This window comes from Chroicocephalus ridibundus, chromosome 2 (genome assembly GCF_963924245.1).
Source record: "Chroicocephalus ridibundus chromosome 2, bChrRid1.1, whole genome shotgun sequence".
NCBI lineage: Eukaryota > Metazoa > Chordata > Aves > Charadriiformes > Laridae > Chroicocephalus > Chroicocephalus ridibundus.
The window spans coordinates 140,189,307-140,214,512 of NC_086285.1; the positions used below are offsets into that span (position 1 = coordinate 140,189,307).

Sequence of the window (25,206 nt, forward strand, 5' to 3'; positions counted from 1 at the left end):
TATCGACTTCTTCCCTGTATCCATCTGCTGTCTCACACTTCTCATACCTGAATTGTGAGCTCTTCGGCCAAAACCCTTTAGTTCTGTCTGTACAGCCCTCTTTGTACAGCCTTGCGCATGACAAAGCCCATTGCATTCAAGTGGTGTGTTTCTATTAGTATGATAACACAAGTTTGTGAAAACAACGGTGGACCTGGACAAAATGAATTTTTTTGATTTTTTGAGGATAGTCATACTAATTCTTTTTTTTTATACGCAAAGTGCCTTGACATTAATAAGATTCTGTTTTAAATTTTGTGGTAGAACATGACACCACTAGTAATGCAGCATCCCCCGTACGGTGCAGGGATTCAGCAGGGATTAATTAGTTCAAACCATTGTCGTGAATGTGCTATAATTTCCTTCTTTTCTGAGCTAAGGAGTGATTGGTTTAGGAATATTTTTAAAGGCCCCAAATAATTAGAATTCGTCTTCTTAAGTCTCTGTACAATCAGACTTCAGCTTCCCTAATGATTAGGAGTGGAAGTTCATTTTCCTTACTTGTACAATGAGATTTGCTATTATTTCATCTATGAATATTGCTTCTGAAGCAATGATAATTCCTTCTATTTGTTGAATTTTATTGAGTTTGAAATAAAAAATCCAACAACAACAACAAAAACCCCCCCAAAAAACCCAAACCGGAAGAAATACCTTTGGAGATGTTTGTTTTGAAATAGCATGCATCTTCTCATGCCTACCCTGAATGTGAGGCCACCTGAGCTGCTTGCAGACTTAAGGTGTACGTTTTAATTTGATTGCCTCCACTTTTAAACTCTTCTCTTATTAAGACATGAACTTCACTCCTACTAATAAATGGTCCACGTAACAATACAATTGGAGGGTCAGTTTTGTACAAATATGACAAAATAAACTCATAATAACAACCAGTTCCAATGAGGGGTTTGGGTTTTTTTTTTAATCACCTGAAAGTATTTCCAAGCCTTTCACTAAAATGGCAGGCTTTACCAAGCAATTGGTTTTTGCTTTTCATTACAAAGTCAGTTTTCTTCTTGATTGCAGATTACTGAAGTGCAGTAACGATGATCACTTTTACCATAGTTTTCTAGTTTTAGAATTTAACAGACAGAACTGGCTGTTTTCATTCAGAGTCCTCAAGTCAAAAAACTCATTGCATATCTGCCATCATATATTTTTTCCTTGTTAGGGGTGCAAAATGAACAGCTGGATTACACCACTATAATATTTTCACTCAGGTTCAAAAAAACCCATCACCTATGCAAGCTTCCAGCAGAGTATGTATAAGTGGCAGCTTTCTCTTAGACTTCTGTAGTATAAATAAATAGTAAGAAAAAGCCTCAGATCTGTTTTGGAAGAACTGCGGATTTAAGCATAAAATGATGTCTCTAGCTTGTCTGAGGGAAATTATCATATGAAGCATATTAATATCGTATTCATTTGCCATCACTGAGAATTCTGTAGTGCTTGAAACATGTAAAATTTATGAATATAAAAGTAAAGAAATTAACATTACTTCAGTGCTGGTTACTATAGGAAATGAAAGTAATTAACCAACTCCCTCACCCCAATGGCCTTGGATGCCAGGCTTACTAAGTCCACCATGACAGACAACATAATTTTCATTCTGGGAATGTCTACAAAGAATGAAAGCAGCTCCTCAAAGGAGTTTAGGGTTCGCATTGTTCTCTGCTGTGTTGTATATCCAAAATGTGAGAGGTTGTTTTCAGACCTGCCCACCCTTTTCTGAAGGTGTAGTTAATACAGTGTATCCTTCTGTAATTTTAATTCAAAAGAAACTTTCTACTGGCAAAGTCACATGATATTCACTATCTCTTCAGCACAGGTTTTGTGTTTTCTCCATTTACTCATTGTGTTGTTTTTATTTTAATCTGAAATAAAAGTTCCGCAGTTGAAACATAAAGCAGCTTTTTTTCCCTAAGAAGGGGAGAAATGAGGTTGTAAAATTTGTTTAATTTGTTAAGAACATTTTTTAAGAAAAAACAGACCCGTATCTCAACAGTATTAGCAGCTCTGCTTCCTACTAGCTAGTGTCTGGAAACCGTCTTTGCTCACCGTACGGTAAGCTTGCTAGCCTGCTATAAAATTACTGTTGAAGCAAACAACATGCGACAAGAAAGGGATTTTCCCTCTGCACAACATGGAGACTGTGTTTATCCTTCAGGCAATTAAACTACTAGGTTTTTCCCTAAAATAAGTCCTAGGTATGAAAACATTCAGAAACACTGCAAATAAGATACTTTGTAATATTATGCCAATAGAAATATCTTCTTCATAAAAATCCATTTCAGAATACACTAAGCTTCTTACATGGTTTTGTTAATACAGGTAAATCAAATCTTTGTGCATGTGGCTATGGGATTTTTAAGGTGATATTCACACATTCGTTTCAGCTCAGGGAAGCATTATTTCAGGGCTATGACATTTGACTCCTCTCAGATTCCAGCCAGGATGGGTTTAAGCAGAGTAAAGAGCTGGCCTTTATAAACTCCTCTTCTGATGACCTCCTTCTTGGCATCTCTTTTTTTCTTGAGTGGGTATGATGTGGGTATGATCATCTCTGACAGAATGGTGTAAACTACAAAGCTTTCATCTAAAAAGCAAGTAGCGGGTCTGAAAGCTTTAGGTCTGACCTATGGGTTGGGCTGTGCGTTCACAGATTGTCTGCAGGCACAAAACTGCCTCTGTACAGCAAGCGCTGCGAGTGCGACACATCAGACCTATTGCAAGTGCAATGTATGGCTGATACCCGCCAGACAGCTTCTAAGATGCCAGTCTTACTGCACATTGGGCAATGCATAGCAAAGAAGTAGAGTTCTTCTGATCAGAGGGCTGGAGCACCTCTCCTGCGAAGACAGGCTGAGAGAGCTGGGTTTGTTCAGCCTGGAGAAGAGAAGGCTCCAGGGAGACTTTACAGCAGCCTTCCAGTACCTGAAGGGGGCCCACAAGAAAGCTGGGGAGGGGCTGTTTGCAAGGGCAGGTAGCCATAGGACGAGGGGCAATGGTTTTAAACTAGAGCAGGGCAGGTTTAGATTAGACATTAGGAAGAAGTTCTTTACAATGAGGGTGGTGGGACACTGGAACAGGTTGCCCAGAGAGGTGGTGGAGGCCCCATCCCTGGAGACATTCAAGGCCAGGCTTGATGAGGCTCTGAGCAACCTGATCTAGTTGAAGATGTCCCTGCTTACTGCAGGGGGCTTGGACTAGATGACCTTTAAAGGTCCCTTCCAACCCAACACATTCTATGATTCTATGATTCTAGACGTGCACAGTGACCATTTTCTGGGACTTCCAGATATCCACTAAGTCTGCGCCCAGAGCAGGAAGGCTGCAAGCTACAGAGAAACATATGCAGGATGCAAATATGTGTCTTGATTAATAAGTTTGCAGGATAATTTTGCAGACTACTTGTGGATGACTGGCAAACAGCAGGAGAAATATACCATGAGCAAAGTGTAATGATTTGGTTTGACTAAAGTTAATGCTGACCTAGGCAGGGGTTGCATGAGAATTTTAACTTCTTAGTTTTAGTTCCCTTTATGGGCAATGATGAAAGAGACAGATACTTCCATGGGACAATTCAGAAAAATGACATTATGTTCCTGCCTTGAATAGGATTTGTCCATTTTGTCCATTTGTCCATTCTAGAGGATTTGTCCATTTTCCTGAGGAATTAGGGAAACTTATCTCTTACTGGGATAGTTAAATTAGATTGTAAATAAACACATATAGTTCAAATTTTTCACTTAGCTATCCTTATGCATTAGGAGAGACTGAGGTCTATCTGCCTATAATTATATCAAGCTCATGAGTGCAGTTTTAAAGCTGGAAACATCTTGTGTGGCTAATTTGGCTGCGTTTCAGTAGGGTAAAGCTGACTGTCTTTTGCACTTTTCAAGTCACCAGCTTCAATTGAAGGCTGCCATGCAAAAGCTCTCAAATCTTTTAGACCGGCACTAACACTTTAGAGCCTGAACACAAGCTGGAAAAGAATACAGCTAGCAGAAATTTGCAAAAAGAGCTACTTTGATAACTTTGTGTGTGGTTTGAATGCTGTGTACAGCTGTTAGTTATAAATTGAAGGTCGCCAGTTAGTATGCCTGCTCAGAAACATGTATATAATCAAATTGATACGGGGAACTGTTGACTGTGTATTCTTTTTAGCCTGGAAAGGAAAGAAAAAAAGAGATCCTAGAAGTGTTAACATTTTTAGGAACTGGTTTTGGCCATAACTAGAAACTTTGTGGACACAGCAGGGATTCTACATAAAACATTCATGCAACTAAATCAGTATCAGATCATTTGCTTTGGGTCAGTGCAATCCAAGACCACTAGGATTTTGATTTTTTTTGTCAAACTGCTTACTGGCATTTTTTTTTTTTAATTAGCTAAGAAACTATGTTTGTCTTATCTTCTTTCTCAATGTGTTCCTATTCTACATGAGAACAATGACATATTTGCTCCAAATATTGGCAACTCTGACTGGTATGTGAAAGGAAATTACATCTGCGCTGCTATTCCGTAACATATACACTGCAGTTCTGGTTACATTTTCTGACAGATTTGTCCTGGGTTGTTCTTAATTTCTGCTTTCCAGAGAAATGAATACACCTAGAAGTATCGTATGTTTAAATTCACATTGTATCTCCAATAATAACTAATGCTCACACAATACCTCAAAAATCCCCAAATATTTGACAATCAGGCAGTATGTCATGCCTGATTCTCTAAAGCAATGACTATGCCATACAGAAGGCATTTGCTGTTAGTGGGATACCAAGCTACACTTTATGAAATGCAGCTCAACACGGGATACTCTTTGGGGTTCCTGTGCATGGGACTGTATAATCCAGTATGAGTTAGATACGGGCAAAAGAATAAAGTCAGTCATTCACCAACCAATGTCAACATAAGGTAGATTGATGGCTTAATGAGGCTTACATGGATATATTTCAATACGCATTTTCGTTCAGCACCTCAGTTTAATGCAGACCTTGATTTATCAGTTTATTATTATTGTTTTAAAAAAATTCTGCCCTAAATACCATGTGATTTCAGTGTGACATCATTTGAGAAGTGTTTTTGTCTTCTCATGGAAAAGGTATCACAAAATATTAAAAAACCTGACCATTGCCTCCGGGCAAAACTGCATTGTCTGTGATCAAGCTAGCAAATAATTTCTATCAGTTGCTTCCCTGGTGAAATGTAAAATATTCTTGTCCATGAAAAACAGGAAGACTTTCTTGCCTGTTCTCTAGGCTGTTCTGAAAAGGCATTAAAAACTTGAAGATCAGTCTTCAAGTAAGCGCTCCACTTTCACAGTTTTCAGGTCGATCAGTCTTAGTTACCTTATTTTTTAATTATGAGGCAAGGATTCCCAAGAATGGCATTAAGAAAAATAGCTATAACGGAAATTCGTTCTGCATTTTTCTTGTCAGATTTCTGCAAGCCTTGGTCCTGTGAATGAATACCTGTGTATAACTTCACTTACGTAAGGGGTCCCGCTGAGCTCCGTGAGCCTGCTTGCACGTCTGACTGCAGGACTTAAGCTGCGTATTTTAGTGGTGTGTGGAAACTTCATCCATGTCATTTTCTTTTTGAGAGAATGCTTATTATAAAAAAATCAGTGCTGCTTTACGCAAAGTGTATGTTTTACTCTCAAAGGCTATTTTCTTACCCTTCAAGACAGTGACTTCACACCAAACTCATGAAGTCTGACAAAATTACAAGGAAGAGGAGCACATTTCCAAGAGAAACATGAAAAGTTATTTAAAGGTTGATTTATGACAGCAGTAGTGTATTATATGTGGTTTTGCAAAGAATGTAATTAATGAATAAATTGAGCTTCTGTGGCTTTAACTATATTATAGCCTTTGAAAGGAATGACCATTCATACATCGGAACCTGCTAGATACGTTTTTATTTTACTACACACAAAATATATTATGACTTAGCTATTTTCTCTTGCTTCCTCTCCATCATCTTAATGAATGTCCCTTACTTGGCACCCAGCCTAGTGCTGTCACAAGGAGTTTGTGGAAAACCAAGCCAGTATCCAGTCCTTCCCACTGGCGACACTCTGCCACATGTTTAAGCACGACCTTCTCAAAAGATCAGAGGAAGTGGGTGGAATTTTTTTTCAGATCAATCAGCACGGTGTTTAGACGGACTAAAACGTTGCATTTTAATAACACGATGTTGTGTGGCAGAAAAAAAAATCTGTGCCTCTTATTCCTTTGAGGGATTGTTCTGCAACCCTTTTAACAGCTCCCGTGTGCATATTCAATCAGTAAGTTTAATTTATGACCCTTATTGCTTACTAAATGTTTAATTAAGTTAGTGCTTAGCACTGACTCATAAACCTGTAAAAGCTGAAAGTGGTAAACTGATTATTCACTGCACCTGCCCTCCAAATACGTATTAGTGATGAAAGCAGCTAATCAGCAGTCACGGTGCTAAAAGTTTGCTATCCAAGCACTTGTAAATAAGGGCATACCCTGCAAGCATGGGAAAAGGAGGGGGATGCAGGAAGGAGCAAAATCAACAAAAAGCTCTTGCAAGAGAAAAGGACTTACATGTTTCCTTTGCCATTGTACACCCATCTAGTGCTGCCAAGTCCTTCGTAGTCTGAAGCCCAGTAATAGATGCATGCATTAATGTGCAAGATAAACAGCAAGTATCCAGTTGTTCGAATGACCCTATAAAAGTAAACAGATTCCTGTAAAACAACTTACATTTTTCCTTCCTTTTAATATGGAACCCATTGCTTTTTTGGATCAACAATGTTTGTATTAAGCATCCAATAAGTAGTTCCCCACATGTATTGACTCTGTGAAAAAATAGCTAGCAGTTACCTGTCTCTCATGTTTATCCACAGTCAAATAAATATCTTTCCTACAATATTTGACACAGGGTAATTTTTAAATTATGGTTACCTGATGATTTTATAATTCACTTCTATGAATATTTGCATAAATGTGAAGCTATATTCATGAGGCTAGAGGGTTAATGTGTTCGCCAAACTCTGTTCAAGATAGGCTCTAAACTTGTGAACCAAAGCCAAGAAATGTCTGAGGTCAGAAATGAACTGCTTTACAAGATTCGTGCTTGGAAGCCTCCAGTAGATCTGCTAAATAGTATGATTTAGTGGATACAGTAGGAGGTATATCATTCCTAATCCCCATTCTTATGCTTATGGCCGGTTCTTTGAAGAACACCAATGACGAACTACTTACGCACTAAGCAGCTTTCTGTTTAATACAAGAATGATCTCATTGTATATCCTCTGTTCAGTGCATGGGGATCAAAAGAAAGATCTCCTGGATTTAGCTCTCCATTCAAATATTTATACAGGCAAGGGATAAATAAGCAGGACAATTACAGGACTTACCTAAACACAGGAAGACTGGTAGCTAATGAGTTTATCTGCCATAGATAGAATTCAATGCAGTTTGTAGTGCACAGTAACTGAGTGTGTGGTTTTATGAAAATTTGATAAGTTCTAACTAAGCTAGGTCTATAAACTGAGTCAATGGGATGTAATACCTCTGTGGTGCTTATGTATTATGCATTCCCTTGCTGGTTCTTCAGGTGCCGTTGCATGCCCTCTTTTGCCTTTCCACGCCATTGAGCGATCTACCTATGTGTACTCTTCTTCTTTAGGATATTGACAAACGATTGTCACTCTTCTGTTTAAATGTCGGTGTGCTTCCAGGAAAGCTCTCTTTAGGGTTGCAAGCTATTGAGATAGCCAATGTGATCTAATAATGTTGCAATATTGACCATGCTGGGTCTCATGCACAACTTTGAATCCATGCAAGTGGCCTCCTGAGGTCTGAGGAAAGTTAGTGAGTGAGTGCTGAAAGCCTTTGCTACAATATATATAATATTTCTCCAGGTACATGTTGAATCTACCACAATGGGTAGATAAGATATAGTAGCTTTTGCTAGCTTTATTCCTACAAGCTCAAACTAATGAGTTTGAGAAGATAATCCACCCAGGCACATACACTTGCTGTGTAGAAGTTTAGTTTGACATTATCCAGTTAATTGGTGCCTTGTCACTCAATTGGTGACCATACCAGGATCTCAGATCAAAACAACATTGTCACATTGAAATAAAATGTAGTAGTTTATACAAACAGCTCATCTTTTTCATACTTTTTAGCTCCCATTGGTACTCTTCTCCTGTATAACAACCTCTCTTCTCCATTTGTCCTTTTTCTTTCCTTACCCTAATGCATTCTGGAAGCCAATTAAAAGATCTTTGCCATATAAATGTTTTTACCAATGAGCACCTCTAAAACTGCGAATTGGTGTTTTCTGAAGTATGTTTTAAAGCAGTGTATCAGGGCATGGCATGACATACTTAATAGGTGTTTTTGCACATACAAAATATAACATTTTGGTAGCACAGTCTGCAGGCATTTTTTTTTCCTACCACAAACTTTAACAATGCACTGATGGGAAAGCCTATAGATAATAAACTGTCAATACTGTTAGCCCTATATATGCTAAGCAATATTGAAGTCCATGTGCTCTACCATTGTTTTTCTGCACATCTTCGGTGGGATTTAAAATTGCATTTGAGTTATGAAGTATGCTCTATTTCACACATTTCAGGTTTCTGACCGCTTAAGAGTATGAGGTAAAAAATTGATTCAATTTGTGATATTTACATTCTTCAAGTGATTTAATATTGGAAAACATAAGCAGGTCTGTGACCAGGAAGCAAAGACACAAGCAGCAACACACATTTGTGGCACTCAACCAGTACCATGCTACAAAACTGTCTAAACTAACGAGGCAGAAGAGCTTTGCCGAGTAACTGGCTCTGTCTTTCCAGCACTTTGTGTATTTTTACAGGACCAGTGAGGTCTTGCTGTGTGTGTCTTAACATTTCTAAATGAGCATCTACTCTGTTTTTCGACACACAAATCAACATCACATCCTTCAAAGTTAAGCTATTTTGAAGACACACGCGTCCCATTCTCAACTTGTCCTTTAAAGAACCATTTCCCATTTCATACTCTTATACAGTGCGAAACTCTGTCCTTTGCAAAATTATCTATTTGGGTGAAAATGGGCGTTCTAATTTGATCCCATTTCTTTGAAATCCATATATACACAACATTATTGATATATACAAACTAATGACTTGATTCAAAACCATCCATATTAGTAGTCTGCCTCTCCCAGTACTCACAGCAGTAGGATATACAGAAGGGTCATTGCATTATGACTCCAAAGCAAAGGACATATTATGGAAAGTAATTAATTTTAAAAGTTCTCAACATTAGAAAACATTAAAAAATATAAGCAAGACAGATGAAAGTAATTCTTTTTAATGATGCTAGAAATTTGAGACAATAGGGAGGCGGTGATTCAGAAACTAAAAAGCGATTTCTTCATCTTGTGGAAACTCAGAGAAGTCTTCTCTTGTATCAACAAGAATTTAAACAAAGAAAACCAAAACCAAAACCAAAACCAAACCACAAAAGACTCTTCAATAAGTGAAAGGAGGGGGCAATGTAAGAATGAGCTTTGTGAAGGTCCGCATCTGAAAAATACTTTATCAGACCTTCCAAACTTCTAAGTTTTGTTTTATTTCACAGGTATATGAAAATATGAAAGAGATGATGTTCCAACCTCCTTTTCAAATTTTAGAGTTTCTAAATCTCATAAACTATCTCATTCGTAATGTATAAATCCCAAGTCTACCATTTAAGTGCAATAATCTATGAAATAGAATAAAATGATAAAGAACAGATTCCTATTTTTGCTGCAGCAGTGCCCAGGAACAATATATGGCCCAAAATTAGGACAGGAAAAATAAAATCTGTTGGCATAGTAATTGCACATGGTAAACTAGGGATGATGACACTGTTAGTAGATGACAAAAATGGTGGCACAGTAGCTGGGTTCTCTTGGGTCTTAGCAGCATTACTGACTGTTGATGGGCCTATGACGGACCATGGACTGCTTAAGTTGGATCCAAAATTCTTCTAGTAAATGCAGAAAGTGAGAACACAGTGCAGCAGACAACAGTTATAGTCACTATTTGAGATTTGTTCTGGGTTGATTCTCATTCCAAGTTTAGTCAATGCAGAGGAAGATCAAGTTTCTGTATATGCCAGGTTCATGGTGAGAACGTATTTGAAGAAAGATGTTGACACAGGCTCAAGCTCATGACTCTTATTAAGTTCAAATAAACAACTACTGGGGATTTGGCACTGTTATTAGCAACGTAAAGAAACATTCTTTAGCTCTTTCACTAAGGAAACTTCTGGTACTTCTGATCAGTTAAATTTTGACAGGAGCCTCAGTTTGGTGAACATTTTGCCTGAAGCAGGCCAGCTGAACTGAGTTAGATTTCGTATGTGAGTGAAGCTTTACATTTATTATTTTAATGATTAAAAGACAGATATTAAAAAAAAATCTTGAACTTTTAAAGCTGTATCATATTCCATCCAGTGCTTCACTAACAACTCATGAAACCAAATGAAATGCATTCTATGCCAAGCTTTGCATGCTACAAGAGTTAAAAAAGCACATACCTGTATATGTATGCTTTGTCCAGGATAGCTTCCAAACGATCATTGAACTCAAAGAATGTGTTATGCTGAATGGAAAACAAATTAAGTAATCCAATCACTATTCCTCACCACACATCTTTTTCTAATAGTACTGGTATTAATTCACATACACATCTGGAAAATAACGGATTTTTCAGTAGTCTGACTTTCTTTAAACATTTAACTAAAAGGTGAACTGCAAAGCAGAGACGAAAATTGCGTTAAACATTGTTTTGTGTGTTGAATGTCTCATTAATCTGATTGTAGAAATAGCTTTGCTGTTTAGGTCAGACTGCTGCAGATGAATGACTTCTACTTCCCCAAAGATATGTAATTGCTTGGGCAACTTTATCAGGGAGAATTACACACATAAAAAAACCTTTTTTACTCTTTCTGAAATTCCAGTAATTCTCAGTAAGTGATTGTATGTATTGACAACCACATACTAGGTGATAACCATGTAGTAACAATTCCTCCTGTTAATTATTTGTAGTTTAGTTATAGCCCTTCATATTCACATGTAGCTTTTTTCTTTGTTTGTATTCGGTACATATCTGTTTGCCTAACACGAGGTACTGTTTAACTGTTCATTTTTTCATATTGTTTTGGTTCCAATTTATGGAATTTTGAAGTTTTGTTGAAAACTGAAGTGAAGAGCACCCTCATTTTATTCTCAGAGTTCTTGTTCCCCCTCCAACTTTAAATGAAAGCCAATTCTTTGTCAATGTATCGCTTGTATTTACCCACAGAATGGCCTGCTAGGTACCATGAAATGCAGGGAGAGAGCTGTTGCCTAATCCCTTCTCAGTCCCTTCATTGCACAACACCAGCTGTCTTTGGAATTGATAACAAAAGTGGGTTTATGATTGTTAAGTATGCTGAGTATAGTTGTCCTTAAAATTCCCTCCTTTGTTTTTAAGCACTGACATTATCAACAGAAGAGGAAGATACATTGGCATTAATTAGTCATCTTTGAAAACTAAACAGATAATTTAAGAATAATCTAATTTAAATGAAGGAAACAAACCAGTGTTAATCACAAAACACCTTTTGAAAGCAGGAAATAATAATGTCAGAATAAAAATAAAATAATAAGGGCTTCATTTGGCTAAATTATATCTTGTATTTTTTGTTGGTTTGTTTACTGACATTGTATCTTATCCTGAAGATATTTTCCAATTTCTAAATTTCATATTCCTAGATATTGTAAACAACTTTCCATTGGGTTATAAAAGTATTTTTGTGTGGTTAACCATCCATCACTAACATAGATCTTACCTTTAGCATCCTATTTGCTCTAAATGCTGGGTTAAATCCGAAGAAAAAGTATAAAACTTCAAATGGCAATATTGATAACACATCGAGCTGTTGAAGAGCAGAGAGGTCAATTTAAACTTCACAATAATCATAATGCATTTACTTGCTGTCAAAAAGCTACTTAGATTGTATCATGATTGAGTATAATGTTTGAACAGTCAGCACGCTAAGCCTCTGACTTCCAAAGTACTGGCAGGCAAGATTATCGCCTTGAAAACCCCAGCAGCTTTGCTCTGCCCTGCTTCTAAGTCCCCTGTGCCTGAGATTTTCATCTGTTTCATGGGGTTTATTAACAGTAGCTCAGATGTTTGATTACTAATACATTCTGCTATTTCAATTATAGTTCTGACAAGACTAAAATGTGGCTGATGAGTAGAGGTGGGGAGAGCACTCCACAAGCACTTCTTAGTAGTCTTACGACTTTTAAAACCAGGCTGCCGTTTGTGGGAACACGATGAACTAGACTCCTTGTTTGCAACCTGCAGAAGTCGTGTTCAGACAACAGATTCATGGTAGGATGGCAAGTTCGGATTATTTTTTTTTTTTAATAGATATTGTCTTTTGTTATATTTGGATGCTTCTCCTTCCCATACCACTAAGATTTTCAACATCTCCCTGCAGTACATCACTGTGTCATCACTCTTCTTATCTGCCTACTTTATTCTTTATTCTGGGGGGACCTTATCAACACTTATAAATACTTAAAGGGTGGGTGTCAGGAGGATGGGGCCAGGGTCTTTTCAGTGGTGCCCAGTGACAGGACAAGAGGTAAGGGGCACAAACTTCAACATAGGAAGTTCTATCTAAACAGGAGGAGGAACTTCCTTACTTGGAAAGTGACAGAGCACTGGAACAGGCTGCCCAGAGAGGTGATGGAGTCTCCAACTCTGGAGACATTCAAAACTCTCCTGGACGCGTTCCATGTGCAACCTGCTGTAGGTGACCCTGCTCAAGCAGGGGGGTTGGACTAGATGATCTCCAGAGGTCCCTTCCAACCCCTATATTCTGTGATTCAGTGATTCTTTCCAAGAATTCTGTGGAGAGAAGGAAAGCTGTGGCAAACTTGGCTTTGCCTTTTTAAAGATCTTGTGATGCCTTGCTCCGTTGCTGACATTATTTGGGAACAAAACAGGGATGTGGAACTGTTGGCTTCATCTCACTGTAATCAGAAATGCCTTTGCCCCGGGAGACATAACTTGTGTTGGCAGCAACTAGTCTGCAGCACCAATTTTTTATTCCATGCAAGTAAGATGCAGTTAATACCTGAACTCTGTGAAAAAAGCATACCAAACCAAAAAATTGATTGAGGACAAACAGCCTTTTATGGCTTCTCTCCCTCTCTCAGACATATGTCTAAGAGGAAGCAAAATTTAGTCAGAAGTGCTTTAATATCAGTAACTGTTAATTAATACTTAATCATATGTCAAATTCCCAGATTATACCTCTATCTTGCATTTGGTGAGAACACTTGACTCCCAGTTTCACTAAACTGTCATTAGTTTCTGCAGAAATCAAGAGCACTAAACATACTGCAAGTGTGAACTTGAAATAAAACCATACGTATCCACTTAGTTCTCTTGCTGTATGTTTGACTCTGTTCTACTCACTTCCTTGTATAGTGTATATTTCCTGCACTTTTGGATAGCTTAACCTCAAGTATATAAGTAGTAATACCCCAGTCACTGAGACAAATTTAACTCCGAAATGAGGCAGGTGCAAAAGTATTTACCGAAGAGAAGGGGGCAATAACTGAGATTTGAGGGACGAGGGCTCAGTGTCACAAAGCTGGATGTGCATCAGGAATTCAATAGAGTACCTATCCTCTGTTGGCAAAAAACAATATTTAGGAACAAAATGAAAAATTTTCCTAAATCAAATGCATCTTTGTTTTTACAGAGTACAATAAGCATCAAAAATCTTTGTTTGAATTTTTGTTTGCTTGTGTGAGTGATGACCTATTCAGTACCACACATGAGAGTTAACTGAATGGAGTCATAATTTAAATTCAAGATTTATTATTTTGTTTAATGGATCCTGGCAAACTGTGCTATTGTCTTTCAGTGTGTGCGGGGATGACCTTGTACAAATTCATCAAAACAAAGAATTTAATTAATTCTATTTAATTTATTTATTATTATTCAAAATTAATATTCTGTTTTACGAGTAAGCACTATTTATGAAGATGGCGATCTTCAGCTGGTGAGCACTGACCTGCCATCAAGCCGATGCTTTCTGCTGATGTTCTTAAACCAACAGTGATTTTCAGTGAATGAAAAAAATCCCGTGAAATCCTACAGCCAGAACTTACATATTCACATCAGTGACACAGGGGCTGCTTACCCGAAACTTCATAGAGCTGTGGTAGAATTTCTTCATTTCCACTCTGTCTGTCTACAGTGATAACAAAAGCAGAAAAAGGCATAGTCAAGAACAGAATGTCAAGAATGAGCCTCTGGTACTCGACAATAATAATGATAATAATGATAATGATAATAATAATCTTCTGATAGTAGGGATGATAGTTATATTAATGATGGTCTAAAAGTATGAATGGACAAATATCTGTAGGAAGAAGTAGTACTTTTATTAGACCAGTTTACATTAAACCAGATTTTATTAGACCTACTTGAAAAAATCAGGTTTGAGGTTTCTCTGATTTTTTCCAAGTCCGGCTTTTGCTCTAGCAAATTATCTTATATTTTTCCCACAGATTTTCCCTCTCAAGACACCTCCACCAGTTGGTGCTTGACCCAGACCCCTTCAATTTCAGGGCCAAAACCTCTCTTTGACTTCAGTGGTTCCAAGAAAAATGCAAAGAATGTTTCCGATGGTGCTGTACAAAATTAGCTCTTTGAAAGCTAGCATTAACATGCTACCATTATTAGCATTATAATAATCAACATTGCATTCATTACTAATGATTAGCTATTTATTTTTAAATTGCTCTCCATGGGAACTGATGCTAATACCTTAATAAGAAAGGGTAATCACAAGTATCTAAAGAAATGTATCTATTATTATACTTTCTGTATTTATACCAAGGACACTTTAAAAATAACTTTAAAATATTAAGGATAGTTCCGTGCCAACTTTTTACTGTTATCAGTTTAAGCATTAAACTAAATGCAGGAGATCAGGCAGTAGATGATCTCTTCACACTCTAAAATCTATGCATTTTACAAACAGCTTCAAGTGAAATACCCGATAAGCTTTCTACGCTAGAGTTTTAACCTTGTTCATAAAACTTGAGTTTTGTGGGATTTAGGCAAGATTGCCAGTTACTGAATGTCTTGACATGGAAAAATACATTACACTGCACTGCATTTAATATCAACCCAAACTATATTTGCATATTTTTATCTGAGATTCCTTTGTAAAGGTATCAGTAATATCTTGTATGCACAATGTGTAACATTTTGTGTAAAAGCACTGAACTAAAGCTAGTTCCAAATTACATTTGAGGATATATAATTTTGAATTTTATGTCTATTGGACACAGTAATCAGTGGTACTGGTGAACCACTGAAGTAATCTAAACTAATTTTTTTCCACATTAGGTATTCTTCCATAGGAAGGTAAAGAATCAAAAGTAGGGAAGATTTTAAAGAAAAAATAACATTCTAGATGCCCTTTTGATATATTAAGGGCAAGATTTACCTTTTTTCAGGTACTTGCTTACAGTTTTATTTTCCATTTTTCTATAAAAAAATCGCACAAAAATAGTAGCAAGAAGCAAAATTGAATGTACATGTTTTCCCAAAACAAAATATCTCAAATAAATTCTTTTCAAAGCATCCTGAAATTACAGGGGTTTGCTCTGATTTTGGCAAAAAACCCACACAATCTCACAATCTGTAACAAAACACACGTATCCTGTCCAGCCCTAGCAGAATACCACTTCAACTATGATTCTTACACAAGGTGAATAGAAAGCTGAAAGTTCCACACGAACATACAAACACATGCATACATGTATGAGTACATAGATTCCAGTGAAGCTGCACCAATTTACTCTTGATGAGAAAGAGCTTTATGCCTGTTCCGACTGCTCTCATCTGTTACTTTCAAAACTGCTTTTTCTTTTAAGTATCTAGACAATGAATATATTTTGTTCTTCAAAATTAGGATAATGGAATGTCAGTGAAGAACATAGCTATCCTTTGATTAATAAAGTTTCGTAATTTTGACATAGCAGGAAAAAGTGCGTCAGATTAGAGGGAGTTTCTATAATGTACACTACAACTACTACCCGTGGAAATCCCACTTCCAATACTTACTATTATATCTCCACCTTTTAAAAATTGCACGCGGGGCTGGAAAATCAGTAAGTCACACAGGTAGCAGATATCACAAATGAAGTCTATGGTAAACCAATATATTATATTACTTGGGGTTTGATATGGAAACACAAAGCGAAGGGGAATAAACCAGCAATTCCAATTATAGGCGACTGTCACAAGCATGAGCCATGCTACGTAACGGCGATCTGAAAGTAAAAAACATTGAATTTACAGCCATGAACTTAGAATCTTTTCTCATTCTTTTAGACACATTTATTGTACTGCAGTCTCTGGGAATGTTTCTGTTCAGAGCAATCTACCAGTCACCCTTTTTCAATGGCACAGGCTGCTAAAGCGATACAGCTTGGAACTAGGAGTCACACAAAGAATTTGAAAAAGGGGAAAAAGATGAGTTTATGAGAGCGTATAGAATTTAATGCATCTGAAGAAACTCAAAACATTTTGCATGCTGCTGGTGCATGTTATAACTGACAAAAGAATTATTTGGCCGTAATGAATGGGACAAATTCTAGATCAAGAATCAGAAGACTTGTTTTTTAATTGTCGTTGTTTTGCATACCAGCTTTGTGCATACCATCTTTACAACTGTTATCACTTTTCATGTCTTTTCCCTGTTTGGAATAAATGTTCTTTAGGGCAGGATCTATGTGTCCCTCTGAGTTGTGAACTGGAATGTGGATCTTGCAGCGGCTCACAGGTACTATGTAATAGCAGGTCACTTCGATATGCCTTTTACCCCATTCTATTGCATGGCTTTTAATTTACCTGTGTATGAGTCTATGCTGTCTGGTAGCCGCAGATACTCCATGTATTTCTTCAGTGGAGGTTTTTTGAATTTGCAGCACAGCATGTCACAGTAATGATCCTCCTCTGGCTTTGCTTCTGCATCCTCTTTCTTTTCTTCTTTTTTTTCTTCTTTTGGTGGGGGTGGAGGCTTCTTCTTTGATGGTGCTAGCCACAGAATGGCACAGAGGGTGACATTTTAATAATGGCTTAATTATTACACCCTGGTTTAACATGTACAAGAGCCTTACCATGTTAAAAACTCTTCTAAAAACACTTGGCAGTGACTAAAGCTACAATTCATTATAATACTGAATGCATTAGAAAACAGATTGGAGAATAAAATCACCACGGATATGATCATGTACATTTTCTATCAAGAACATGGTACTTCATGTTACAGAGTGCAATATATATATTACTGTATTTCCTTGGACAGTGACCACAAGTAATGCCATAAAAGACTGACAAGAAATAAGGTAATTCATAATTTAGCATTCATTAGTGCCACTGGGCATCTCTCTTTACGTGACTGTTTCAAATAATGCATGCAGTGAGGATGGAAATAAGAAAAGATGTCTGTGCCATGGGCTGATCTCTCCCCTCTCCTGAGAACAGATATACAAGATACAGCAGGTGAAACTAATGGGAAGCCTATGGTTTTGTATGTTTCTGGGCTTACAAAAGTCTTGGGGCACCTCTTTGACCCCAGTTCTTCTGTCTTTGGGACAGATAATTTTTTTCCACATATTTGTCCCATTAATTCTGGTGGCTTTAGCTCTGAGTAAGATACACAGTCCCAGCAGTAAACTGGCAAACTGGATTTATAATGATTTGGGAAATAAATGATTGCAAGTTCTACAAAGAGAACAAAGAAATATATACATATATATTTTTTTAAAGTAATTCCTTTATGAGCTGGTATAGTTTATATTACTTCAGGCGCTATTTTTTCCAGCTTATTAAAAACCAGGTAAGCAATAAAGAGCTTCTAAAATATGTAGAATATAAAATCACCACACTCAATTCTTTGTGAAAAGGAAAAAAAAAAAAAGGTTGAACTTTCCTCTAAAAAGGGAAAATATTGTATTTGTTTTATGTTTCATATTTTGTCAAAAGTAAATGTTTAATTAATTTCGGATGAGTTTGCTCTATTTGAAGCATGTGCTCAGAGTCATCGGTGTGTCTGGAAGATTGCTGCCATGGCCAAAATTTTATTTACTTTCATACAGTAAATCTAATCTCAGAGTGACTAATATGTACTTATAAGATATATGTGTTTCTTCGTATGTTTCAGATTCATTTGCATGAAGAAACATATCTGGGAGCTATTTTAATATACATAAAACTACTTGACAGGGATGATTCTAGACATTGCCCAAGATTTTTTCCCCAAATTCTTTAGTCATGTGGTTCAAAGGGAGCTCGTACCTAAGGACCTGGTTTACTATAGACTAATATGGATATTGACTTCAACGGGCACAAACATCCATTTCAGCGGGTAAACACGCTATACTTACTCAAAAATTTTATGACAGTATTTTCTATTCCCACAAAATAATTTTCATTTTTAAACTCAACAAATGGACAGCTATTTCTGGAGTCACTTACAAGCTGTAGGACTGCCCTCAGGGGAAGACAGCAGAGGGTCTTTCAGCTTTTCCTTATAGACTGTTGCCCTTTCGCGCATTTTTCTGACAATCTGTTGAAGTTGGGCATCAGCATACTCATTTGTTTGGAAACCTGAAGGTGTTGGCTTCTGTGTTCTAGTTAAAACAAAAGAAAAAAGCTGAATATACTGGAAACCACTGGAAGGACACAGTGCTAAATCTACTTCTGAGCAGAAGTCAGACATTAAGACTGGATCATTATTTGCCACACTGCTTATCCAAATCACTTAGTTCATGGTAAATGGACACCTGAGTTAACTGCTCATGCTTCCTGCTTATGTCAACTGATATTTCTGGCTACGTGCAGCAGTCTACACGATATTTCAGGCAGATATTTCTCTGTATAGACCACTACACTAATGACTTCCCACTGCTGCTTTTCACCAAGTTCTACTGTGGCTAATTAAGGCCTAGAACTTATCTTGTGTATTTGCTAAGAAGCAAGCTCTTACCATCTGTGCAAAAAAATGTGCTCATTATTATATGGTAATATCCTAATGATGACAGGGCATAACTGAGTTAAAGACTGTGATGTGCAGGTAGGGGAGGAGAGATTATGCTTACTTTATGCTTCTTAATCTCGGGAAAATTGATTTAATATCATTTTTGTAATGGATATCAGCTAATATGATGTAAAAAAATGCATGTTTTACCAAGTGGAAACAAACCACTGGTGTTCCTGATGAAGCTTCTTCTGTTTCCCGTAAGAAGTTCCCCACTGTGTGTTTGCTCAGGGTCATAGTAACACTGAGCTGATGTTCCAGCACTCACAGCATTTCTTCAAACCTGAGGATGGTTCATTTTCAAACGCCTTCATTCTCATATTCTGCACCAAAACTAATGCTTGATCAACTCTTTTGAAATTTCATCCTCAATTACTTGCTAGTATCCAATTATGCACACTGGGGCTGTTTTGGAGTGCCACCTATCTGGCAGCTGGGCCATGCATTTGGACTTCCTCTATGTGGAGACCAGGATATAGGGTTTCTTCTGTATCCTAGACTCAACACTTTTCATCTGGTGTCGCACACTGGTGTCAGAGCTGCCTGGAAACAGCAGTGACCGGTGCAGAGCAGCTTGAGACTTTCTCCCACACAGGTCACAACTGCCGCCCCTGTACCGAAACCCTGACAGCTATGCCAGGAGCTATACAGGGAGTACAGCAGAGAATTGTTCTTTCTTTCTTGTCAGTTTTTCAGCTCTGTCCCAAATTCCATGGTGACGTGGATGTTACAGCAAGAGAAGAAGCAGGCCAAGAATGAGGTGCGCCTGAAATTTCCAGATTCTTGAGAAGAGCTTCCCAAAGATGAGTAGAGGGAAAGTGGTGTGGCAATGTCTTGGGTAGGGAAGAAATTAAAAACACTCCAAGTGATCTTTGAATAAACACCATGTCTCCTCAAGACCTGAATCTACTTTGAAGTTCCCAACAGAAGGAGCTGTAACTAAAAAAGGAGAGTGTCAGAGTGGGATGCGTGTAGCTTTTTGAGAAACACAGTTTTCTGGAGACACAACCCATATCACGGTGCCGAAGGAAGTATAATTTAAGGATGTGAAAATCCTTCAGCAGATAAGCTGTTAAAAGCAGAAGAAGCAGAAGTCTGGAAGTATGTGCTTATCATTCCTCCAATTTAAGTCTTCTGTAGTGTCTATTTCTTAAAACTCCCCAGACAGGAGATTAATCAAACAGTTCTGATATACTTTGTAATCTCATCACAGTTCCTTTTATGTCACATATTCCCTTTGCTCAGGCCATCTGCAGTGTAATGAAATCCTTTCTTGTTTTGAGCTAACATGTCACAATTAGTTTTTCAGCTTCTATGTAAAGAATTTCAAATAATTCTTACTCTTTGCTGTTGCTGTATTTGCTCGGGGCATTAGCTATCTTATACTAAAATACACTTATCACAAATGTCAAGCCAAAGGCCCGTTCTATCAGCTTTCTAGGGATAAACTATATGATGCGTGGGATTTTCTTGCTATTTCACAGCCTTTCCAACACAACTTAAAATCTCCTCTATCATAAATTTGGTGCTTTATCATTGCAGTGTAGCCCAAAGGAACCATGTTGTTATTTGGTACTGCTTAGAAACTATGTGAATTTGTTTAAAGTTATTCTCCCCACAGTTGATGAGAAATTGATTTTCCTTGCCCTCCTTCTCATTTGGTTTGCATTATCTTCTGCATTATTTTCTAGCAATGAAACGGTTACTTTAAATTTTCTCTGGTTAATACAGACAGAAGAGGCTGCAGGTTGAACACTGCTAATTTGAAGGTGTGTATTGTACATGTGCCTTGTGTGGGGGTGCACTTTAAGTCATTTTGGCCAATGAAGCCCATTCAAACTTGATTAAATCACTTTTAATAAACTTGACTCCATCTCTGGCCTTAGGTGATGCTTTGCCCTGAATGTGTGACGCCAGTGCCATGCAGCTGCCTTTCACCACGTGCGGCATTCTCGGTGGAAATTATGGTCTGGCTCAGCACCTCCTGTCTGGCCTGAGATCATTTTCCCGGGCAGAGTTGAGGTGCTTTCCTCTTTTTCTTCTCTCTTTTCTGTTCGGTGATGTTTCTTTCACTATGTGTGCGCTCTTTCATGTGGTAAAATTTTATTAACTCTGTTAATATATGTTTTATAAAAACAAGAACATGACAGCCAGCAGGAACAAAAGTACATTTTCCAGGTCAGAGACCCTGCTAAGATAATTCTCTTTAAAGAGACCACACAATAATTTTAATTTGTCCATCATACCACATGCAACGTTTTCGGGTTCTGGTTTGGTACTCCTCAGACTTTGAGGCACTCTTGTGCCTGTGAGAAAGGTTAGTTTGACTTATGTTTTTAGCATGTTCTGTTAAGGAGATAGATAATGCCTTATTTTGAATCCATAATTATGTTCATTCTCACCTCACAGTTATAATTACAGACTGTACCGGTTTCATACTGGGCACTATTTGGTTTTATTCTCTGTATGAAAGCTCTCAGGGGGTGATCAAACTTGTGGGGATCGATCAATTCCTGGTTCATCCCTGTCTGTGTTACGTATCTGAATAGTCTGTGCCATACAGGGGCAGATCTGCACAGCTGGAGGTAAGTCTGCTGCCTTACTGACACACTGCTTAGCTGGGCAGAAAGATGCTTTGCCTTCGGTTTCCTGCGCTGAGCTGTACTGAGTGCTAGGATTTGTCTCTAAGCTGATATATTATTCTTTAAGCAAATTTATCTCTGACCTTTGTGCAATATGTTACAGTAGGCCTAGGTCTATATTATTTACTACACCATAGAGTCCTTTACAGAGTGGAAGTGTTTATTCCCTGCAAAAGTAATAATTTCACATGGCCCAGGAAATGAAAAAGTCAGGACCACAACTCATATACCACGCACACAGTTTTGTTATTACCACAAACATGTTTTGTTTAACAATAGCAACATAGGTAACACTAGAAGTATAATAACAACATAGTTTTCTTATGTTTTTAGTTTGTAGGCTTTAACTTTTTAACTTGTAGGTTTTAACTTGTTTGTTTAGTGAATAAAATTACAGTGCCTTAATTCTCCCCATGCCAAGAGAAAAGATTTAGACACCTATAGCATAGTGGAAGAAAATGGCCTTGAAAGAACAGGCCATGGAAATACTGTATTGAGTGTGCTAGTGTACGTAACATCTGTTAAGTACTGTGGCTTGGAAGTTTTCTGTGTCAAGAGTTCAACCAAAACAGGGATCAAGAAATGCAATAAGTTATTTCAGAATAAGTTCATTTTACCCTTTCCTAAGTTGCAATCTGAAGTTTAACTCTTTCTTGCTTTTTAGCCATGAACACTAAATACCTGAGTTCAATTCCACCTTTTGTCTACCAGATGATTCCTGAGAAAATATTTTCCATAAACGTATGCTGCTGCGTGAAAGCAGCACTTTTTGCTGATTTCAGTTTTAACGCTTCTTTTTGCAGCAGTTAAGAAACTTTCTCCTGTCTACCTGGAAATACAATTCTCGATCTTGCAATAGAACTTTTATTGTTTTTGTTGAGCACTGGCATTATGATTTATGATTGTATTTTAAACTCGTGTCTTGAAAAAATAATTCGGTGTCTTGAATAAATTATCGAGAATCCCTAATTCAAATAACCAGTTTTCAGAAGGATATGGCAAAGCATAGCTATACAAATTTTCCATAAAATATGATGGTATAGCTGAGAAGAATTTCAGTGAGATAGGAAAATGTAGTTGTAGGCATCATGAAGGGTATTGATTCAAAAACACATCCTCAATTTGTGATGACAATCCCAGCGTGGTAATGTTATAGAAACCAGAACCCGCTATCTGTCCCTAGTTCCATGTCTAAGCTTACACGTCCTAACTGGCTAGGAAACCTAATGTTTCTCTGTAACAGAAAAAAATGTGTTAGTCATCTGCTTGATACAGGGACAAGGGTACTCCAAAAGCCTGACTTTAGCTACTCTGATTATGCTCCCTTTATAGTCAGTAGAAGGCTCTTCTGAGGAGAGGTGCAGAATTGCTAAGACAGGTTTCTGTCCTGAATTGCCTGCAAAAGGAGCCGATCCTTCTCCTTCACCTGCACAGGCAGCTTATGAAGTTCTAGGAGTGAGCTTTAATATTTTCTTTAATGATATTCGTACAAAATGTAGTAGTGTGCTAATGACGTTTGATAAGACATTGGATTGGAAGATTAAAAAGTAGAACTGATTCCTATACAGGAAAAATTGACTTATTTAGACTGAGTAATAGAAACAAGAACAAATCTCATACTGCATCATGGAGACATGTAAGTTTAGAAACAAATTGTAGGAATTTCTTTTGTAAATGGTGGGATCATCAATTGCAGATGACAAAGGGATAAATATCCAAGTGTTTTAGTCAACAGCAGGGTGTCTATGAGCCATCCTGTAATCTGGCTATGAAAAACATTGGTGCACATGTAACCCTAGAATGCATCTGACATATTGCCAGTGAAGGAAGCATTAATATTGGTATATAAGCCAATGGTGAGAGTTATTCTGACCAGCTATACTCAAAAGGTGAATTCACGTAGGAAAATGTATTCTAAGTCTCTTAGAATGATCAAGGCTACTGGGAACCTTGCTTTAAAAAGGACAACAAAACAGATTGATAGGCAATATGATCGCTGTTTGTAAATCCATATTTTAGTGGAGAACCATGTAGGGAAAAGAGGTATTTGAGCTGAGGAACAGTATTGTAATAAGACTGAACGTGAATAGAAACATCATGAATTCGTATGAGTTAAAGGTCTGAAGAAAGTTTCTAAGCTTTTAAAAACTGGGGTTCTAGACCGCCTTCTAATATGAGTGAGCAGCAGTTGAAATAAGCATGACAGATTTAAAGATTACATTAGCTAAGATCATGAAAACTTTTGTAGGCAGTGATTCCCAAGAACATAAGAGAATGGATGCAGCATGACAGGAAATCTTCAGCAAACAAACTTGAAATATATAAAGGTTTGGAACTTGTATTCTGGGTCCACTGGGACCACACTGGGTCCATGGCTACCAAAAATCTCAACAGCTCAAGTCCTAAGAAGATGAGTTTCTAAGATAAATATATCATCTTACAGTCTTGAAACAAACTGTTGACACATTAGATCCCATGGAATTTCAAAAAGCTCTGAATTAAATTTTTATTTTCATTAGCAGTCTTGAAACAGGTATCTTCCTCTGCCCCATCATCTCTTCTTTTAAGAGGGAAAGTGTTTGAAAGACCCACCTTTACTGATCCAGAAGATTATGTCTTTCTCTATTTGCTGCATATACTGGCAGTATATTTTGACATACTGGCAGTAAATATTAACTTTTCTTTTCAATGAAGAAGAACAAAATACATTTTATTTTCATTCTATTTTAGGATTGAGTTGTTATTCACAATGAAATTCCAATTTAAACTGATGTTAGTTATGTCCTATTATCTGTCTTCTTGCATATTTCATTAATTTAAACATAGTGATATAATATTTAGGTTAGTTTTGGTTATACATAGAAGCAAGAATAGGCCATAAGCGTTAATAAGGTTCACGTGGACACCATGTAGATAAAACTTTCCATTGGAATTCATGATGTTCCTTTAGTTCACAGCCTTTGTACAGAAATTATGCTTGTTTGGGCCCTAAGCAAGTGTTCTTGAAATAAAATGCAGAGATCATCCATTTCCCAGATGTCACATTGTATTCATACAGCAAAATGGATATAGAAGCAACAATGTTCAAGGAAGCCACTATCTTTCAGAGTTGTCTACTGGCATTGGACTCAGCACAAACTTCTTGATGCAGTGCAGACTGAAATCTAATCATCTAGGCTGCATGAGCTCCCTTCTGTTTAGTTCAAAGGTTTGTCACAGCAGCTTCTTTGACAATCCTCCTACTTATTCAATCACAACAGGCTGTGAATCCTCTAATCTTCTTTACAGCAGTCTCTAAGGAGAAGCCTGTCTCAATGCTGAACACATGGAACTCTCACTGAGGTACCAGATTAAAATGTGAATAAGACTTCATTTTA

The 25,206-nt window shown here is 37.4% G+C and overlaps 1 protein-coding gene across 1 annotated transcript in view; it reads right to left on the reverse strand.

The window, feature by feature from the left end:
* CNGB3 (cyclic nucleotide gated channel subunit beta 3) overlaps positions 1-25,206 on the reverse strand; it is a 68,685-nt gene that overhangs the window by 19,460 nt on the left and 24,019 nt on the right. Inside the window, exons 4-10 of the mRNA XM_063327145.1 lie at positions 18,626-18,780; positions 16,997-17,182; positions 16,208-16,416; positions 14,271-14,321; positions 11,892-11,978; positions 10,596-10,660; positions 6,615-6,737 (exon numbers count right to left, since the gene is read on the reverse strand). Coding sequence (XP_063183215.1) covers positions 6,615-6,737; positions 10,596-10,660; positions 11,892-11,978; positions 14,271-14,321; positions 16,208-16,416; positions 16,997-17,182; positions 18,626-18,780 — 876 coding nt within the window. The remainder of the gene's footprint in view (positions 1-6,614; positions 6,738-10,595; positions 10,661-11,891; positions 11,979-14,270; positions 14,322-16,207; positions 16,417-16,996; positions 17,183-18,625; positions 18,781-25,206) is intronic.